Genomic DNA, 6,431 nt, shown 5'->3' with positions numbered 1-6,431 from the left:
ATCGTAGCTCCTCCTTGGCCCTTAGGGCTTGAGGGCTTCTGCGCGCGCTTCTCGTTCTGGTCCTTTGATTGGTCAGACTGCCCCGCCATCACGCCTCCCTCTGCTTTCTAGGTTGAGAAGGAAGCGGGGAGGCGGAGCGAAGCGGCGCGTGCGCGATAGTGTTGCTGTCCCTTTGCTGCTATTGCGTTGCAAAAAAAATCCAGACTAGGTATCCTTGGGCCTTTTCTGTGCCAGAGGATCTCAAGGAGAAAGATTTCTGCAACTGAAGGGGCAGTCGGGTAGTATTAAATTTAAGATATTAACGCCCAGCTTTACAGGAGCGTGGTGATAGGAGTGGGGAAGAGCCTTAGCTTTGAGAGCTGAAGAGTGTAAAACCATTAGTTTCGGGGCCAGGCTTTGCAGGATCTGTTTTCTGCGCAGTTCTTCCGTGATTATTGACTGGTTTAAACACAACCCCTTGAACAATTCTGATAAACCTTCGATACCCGCAGCCCTTCCTTAGAGCGTGTAGGAGTCACCAGCGTGCCCAGCAGCTGGTCCTCCCGTCCTACCTCTAGAAGAGCCTAGCGCGTGCACCATCCCCACCCCCTGGCCTCCCTCCCCACCTACGGCTTTCACGCACTCGCAGTGATTGTTTTGCCCGCTCCCGCTCCCGCCGCCGCCGCCGCCGCCGCCGCCGCCGCGGCCGCCAGAGGAGCAGCAGCGCTTGTGCAAACCGGGAAGATGGCGGCCGGCGGCGGCGGAGGCAGCAGTAAGGCCTCCTCCTCGTCGGCCTCTTCGGCAGGGGCTCTGGAGTCCTCGTTGGATCGAAAATTCCAGTCGGTAACTAACACCATGGAATCTATTCAAGGCTTGTCGTCTTGGTGTATAGAGAACAAGAAACATCACACTACTATCGTCTACCATTGGATGAAGTGGCTCCGGAGATGTGAGTGTTGGGGGTGACTAGGGAAGGGAAGACTGGGGAAATGGAAGGAAATCCTTCCAGAAACGCCTGGGTTTTTTTTTTTCCCACGGAGCCACTGCATTCGGTTGGCGTTGTTCACATTAGTGCTTTGACGCGAGTGTTCCCAAACCCAGCCTCCATTCCTAGCCACAGTTGTCCTGAGCTGCAGGAGGCTCATCATTTCTTGGATTTTTTATTAGCTAGTTACCCACTTGGTGAGTGAGTGAGAGTGTGTGTGTGTGTGTGTGTGTGTGTGTGACCTTGGGCCGTTGGGCCCAGATCATTAGAGATTTAGGTGTTATTTTAGAGCCTTGTAAGGTGCTGTTGTCTTTACTGAACCTTCGCGGAAATTATCGCGTCCGTTTATTTCTTACAGGCCTTGACGTGTTCATGATTTCTGGTTTTCGTGATGATAGACAAGCTATGGTTTAAGCAGTAGCAAAACCACTTCTTTGGTATATGTTGGACCACTATTTTACGCTGAACTAAAACTCGTGATCTGTTATACGAAGGGCCTTGCTTGGGTGAATGTTACGAAGTAACGGGAGCTCCACGTAGAGCTGAAGCGACCACCTGGGAGGTTTCCCTGTACCTGTGCTTGGTGCAATAAAACACGGGCTTCTTGATACTGACCGGAAATAACCGCACTCAGTATCATCACTTAATACCTTAAAATGTAAAACATGTCTGGCTACTTTTCAGTCACTTGAGATACCTTTTTAAAGAAATAAGTTTGGCTTCATAGGCAATCAAAACAGGAAATCGGGAAATGTGCTTTTTGAATATATGGTACTTTCTTTCCCCAGTAACTGCTTTTTTGTCTCCCTCGGGGATTTTTTTCCACTTTGCTTCTTTTCTACAGAAAAGAGGTATGTATATTAAACTGTCAGGAAGCATGGATTATCTCCAAAACATTTCAAATCTTTTAGGAGCAAGTGTGGAGAAGTCATTGTTGCTTCCTGCTGAGAAGAGGGTTAACCCTAAATCCATATATATTTATTTGACTTTTAGGTCTTTTGTTGCTTCTTGTCTATGGCATGTCACCAGTGAGACCCCTCATCCAGTTACTCTTCTTATTCCACTTCTGCCATTGCCCCTATAGTGTTTTGATATGTGTTAACCTTTGAGGGAATAGATGGATAAAGCTTACAAAATCATAGGCCCCAATCTTCAGACTATGTGTATAAAGTTATTGTTGGTAGAGATGTTTTGTGGCACTTGGAGTAATATATACTGAAAAGATTGTAGAACCAAGACAAGATTACCTATATTTACCAATAGATTAGAGTTACTTTCTTCTGAAGAAGTAAAATTAGAACATACAATATAAACTATGATAACAGTCATCATTAAAGACTCACATGTTTAGGGGCGCCTGGGTGGCTCAGTGGGTTAAAGCCTCTGCCTTCAGCTCGGGTCATGATCCCAGGGTCCTGGGATCGAGCCCCACATCGGGTTCTCTGCTCGGCGGATAGCCTGCTTCCCTCTCTCTCTCTGCCTGCCTCTGGCTACTTGTGATCTCTGTCTGTCAAATAAATAAATATATAAAATCTTTAAAAAAAAAAAAAAAGACTCACATGTTTAAGGATCTGCTGTGTGCCCAACCCTTTATTGCCATTTACAATATATCCATCTCATTATACTTTAAAATAACCCTAAGAAGTAGATTTTTTTAAGTCATTGATTTACATATGGGGAAACTAAAGCCCAGAAGTGTTAAGTAAATTCCTTAAGATTACACAGAAAAAGTGTGGAGTTAGGATTTGACTCCACCATATCAGATGACAATGACCACATTTAACTTTGTAGTAATGTTTTCAAGATTAAAAGAAAATTGTTCTTTAATGTACTTGGTACACCAGGTGTACCAGTGGTACACCGTGGTAGCAAATGCTCATACAAGTCTGAGAACATACTTTCTTTAATTGTCTTAAAACATTTGTACAAAATTATACAAGCATTTAACATTTCCTACCTTTGAGCTCTGGTGCTTTAATTGCATGGTTACATCATTTGCAAGACTAAGTTGGTCCCCATCCCTGCCTTGTGGGATTTCAAATGACAATTAGAATTTTTTTTTTCTAGTTAGCAATAATGAGATATACTGGAGCCAGAAATTTTCTGCCTCTACTATTGTTGATATTTTGCCCGAGCTTATTTCCCCTGTTGATATCTTGAGTGAAAAAGTGATTGCTCTAGTAAAATACTTGATTTGAACTGCATTATATGTAGTTTACGTAGTTAAATGCTTTTGGCTTTCTAAAAACTTGGTTCTTTTTTTCCTAGTGGAATGGAACCTTCTAAAAATGGTTAAGGGTTATTTGTAGTCATTTTGTGTTTACCTTTAATGAACATCATCTATTTCAGTGTAAATAAAGCCTTTGAGAGAAATTTTCAGGAGAGTAATGAAGGGCACAGTGAAAATAGTTGATGCGTTAGGCTTCATTTAGTTTCATATTTCTTTACAGTTGGGATTATTTTAGTTTGAGTTTGGTTTCTAAGTCAGCTTTAGGCAAGTTTGCAAAATAGGTGTCTCTAGTATTCCCAGCCTTTGTGTCTGTTTTTCTGATATTACTTTTGCTTCTCTTTTTTATTCTGGCATCCATTATTTAATAATTAGTGTTTAGACCTCAGTGTGAATTTAAGTGTGTTAGCTCTTCCAAAGATATTTTCATATGACCCTTTATTTCATATGTTGTAATGAGAGGCTTTTGTTGATTTTAAAGGAAATAATTTGGAGAAAGCAAGTAGGCTTCTGGAAGATACACTCCATGGCTGGGTTCTAATTGATTTTATTTAAGCTTCTTTTAATTTGTCCTGAAGCATTTATTGCCATCATTTTTAAAACTGATCTTTCTGTAGCATAAACAGATGTCATTACTGTGTTTCAGAATCCTCCACTGGTGTCCCATTCCGACAGGTTAAAATCTAAATTTCTTTATTGTGGTCTACAAGTTCCTACACCATCTGCCTTGCCTATTACCTCTCAGGCGTCTTCCAGTTCCATTTCCTCATCATTTAGATTCAAGCTCATGTATTACCTGTTCAGAAAGGCGTTCCCTCAATTGACCTTATTCCAGGTGGTCACTTCGATTGCCTTCTGTCACTTCACATTGTTTTCAGTATATGAAATTACCTTGCTTATTTGTTTACATGTTTATTGTTTGTCTTCTCCCACCAGATGATAGAGCTAGGTCTTCTTTGCTGCTGTATCCTCAAGCAACTAGAACAGTGTTTGGCACAAAGTGAGCTGTCAGTAAATATTTGCCAACATAATTTTGTGTGTTAATCAAGAACTTGAATTGTTTTAATTTCTATTTATCAGAAAGATGTTTATAATTAGTGAAAGAAATGGTAGCTGTGGTTGTCAGCAGGTTCAAGATAGGGCCTTTTTTGTTTTGTGGTTTTTTGTTTGTTTGTAAAATATGGCTCTTTTTGGACTTGATGTTCAGATAATCAGACTTTCGTTTCTTTACTTCATTTGTCCCTCCCATTTTTTTTTTTAAGATTTTATTTATTTATTTGACAGACAGAGATCACAAGTGGACAGAGAAGCAGGCAGAGAGAGGAGGAAGCAGGCTCCCCGCTGAGCAGAGAGCCCGATGCGGGGCTCGATCCCAGGACCCTGGGATCATGACCTGAGCCGAAGGCAGAGGCTTTAACCCACTGAGCCACCCAGGTGCCCCTGTCCCTCCCATTTTTTTTTTTTTAATAGATTTTATTTATTTATTTATTTGACAGACAGGGAGAGAGGGAAGAGAAGCGGGGGTTGGGAGAGGGAGAAGCAGGCTACCCACAGAGCAGAGAGCCCGATGCGGGGCTCGATCCCAGGACTCTGGGATCATGACCTGAGCCAAAGGTAGATGCTCAACTCACTGAGCCACCCAGGCGCCCCTGTCCCTCCCATTTTTAATGTAAAATAGAAATCAATGTGGAAAAGTAGAAAAATGCAGACTTTAGAATTAGACCTAGATTCAGACCTTAATTCCATCATTTAATACTTAGGTGACTCTACACTTAAATTGCGAGCCCCAATTTCTGATCTGTAAGTAGAGGTAATATCTCATAGAATTGCTGTCTAGGTTTAAAAAGATTATTTATTTTAGCATAGGTTCTAGCATATACCGAACTTTCAAATTATCTAATATGATGACAGTGATGATGCAGATAAAGATTGTCTTTATCCTAAAGTACTGAGTATCCAGAATAATTACAGCAGAACTTTTTTTGGGAATAGTGCTGGAAATTCCCAGTTGGAGCAGATGGATTGGACCATACACTAATGAATTAACAAGAGCTCTGAAGAACTAGTAGGACAAAATGGAAATTACTGTGTTCATGATATTTCCATGTTGTCTTGTTTCTTTTTAAAAGTAATTTATTTATTTATGTATCAGAGAGAGAGAAAGAGAGAGAGAGTGCGCGTGCGCAAGCACAAGCAGGAGGAATGACAGGCAGAGGGGGAAGCAGGCTCCCTGCTGAGCAAGGAGCCCCATGTGGAACTGGATCCCAGGACCCTGGATCATGACCCAAGCTGAAAGCAGACACTTAACCCACTGAGCCACCCAGGTGTCCCATGTTGTCTTGTTTCTAACCATTGAATGGGTTGGTCTGTTTTAGAAGGTGGTCTGAGAATTTAAGTGAGTTTTTTAAGAAAGGCAGGATATAGAAAAATAGAATCATTTGTAGAGCAGAAAATCTGTTAAGAAGTCCCTTCAGCTATTTTTGATACAAACTAAATATTTTACACCCCACCCCAGACCTTGTACTGATTAACCCACTTCATTAGTTATCAACTTAATGGCCAGTCTTTTTTTCTTCTGCCTCCCCTTACTTTTTACCCCTTCCACCTCATTTGAAGGAACTCTTAGTATAATCTGGTATTTTTTTTTCTACAAGAGAAACTATTACATAAACATGGGCTAGCAAAAAAAAAATTCTCTTTTTACAGGATTAAATTGTTGGAGAGAATTTGCAAAGTGCAGTTCCTTTTTTTTTTTTTTTAAGATTTTATTTATTTGCCAGAGAGAGAGAGAGAGAGAGTACACACAAGCAGGCCGAGAGGCAGGCAGAGGCAGTGAGAGAAGCAGGCTCCCCAACGAGCAAGGAGCCCGATGCGGGACTCGATCCCAGAACCCTGGGATCACGATCCGAGCCAAAGGCAGCAGCTTAACCAGCTGAGCCACCCAGGCGTCCCTGTTTTGATTTATGGCAGTGGTTTCTCAGTTTGGTACTCATGGATCCTTAGCTGGACTATGAAGATGGTGATAATTTTATAGCTAACTTTTATCAAGTGCTTATTATGTGCTAGATAGCTTTCCAGGTATTTTGCACATTTTAATTCATTCAGTCCTCACAGATCTTTTTTTTTTTTAGATTTTATTTATTTATTTGACAGACAGAAATTATAAGTGGGCAGAGAGGCAGGCAGAGAGAGGTGGGGGACGCAGGCTCCCTGCTGAGCAGAAAGCCCATTGCGGGGCTC

At 41.8% G+C, this 6,431-nt stretch overlaps 1 protein-coding gene across 7 annotated transcripts in view; it reads left to right on the top strand.

Annotated features, from left to right (window-relative positions):
* Positions 1 to 308: 308 nt before the first annotated feature.
* Positions 309 to 6,431, top strand: part of RPRD2 (regulation of nuclear pre-mRNA domain containing 2) — an 89,458-nt gene continuing 83,335 nt past the window's right edge. For all 7 annotated transcript variants that reach the window (XM_080801196.1, XM_080801195.1, XM_080801199.1 and 4 more), the window contains exon 1: positions 309 to 928. In XM_080801196.1, the coding sequence (XP_080657322.1) occupies positions 724 to 928 (205 nt within the window). In that variant the 5' untranslated portion in view covers positions 309 to 723. The remainder of the gene's footprint in view (positions 929 to 6,431) is intronic.

Source organism: Martes martes (assembly GCF_963455335.1).
Source record: "Martes martes genome assembly, chromosome: 4".
NCBI classification, from domain to species: Eukaryota; Metazoa; Chordata; class Mammalia; order Carnivora; family Mustelidae; genus Martes; species Martes martes.
The sequence above is the reverse complement of the archived record's forward strand: the minus strand, read 5'-3'. Positions and strand labels throughout refer to the sequence as shown.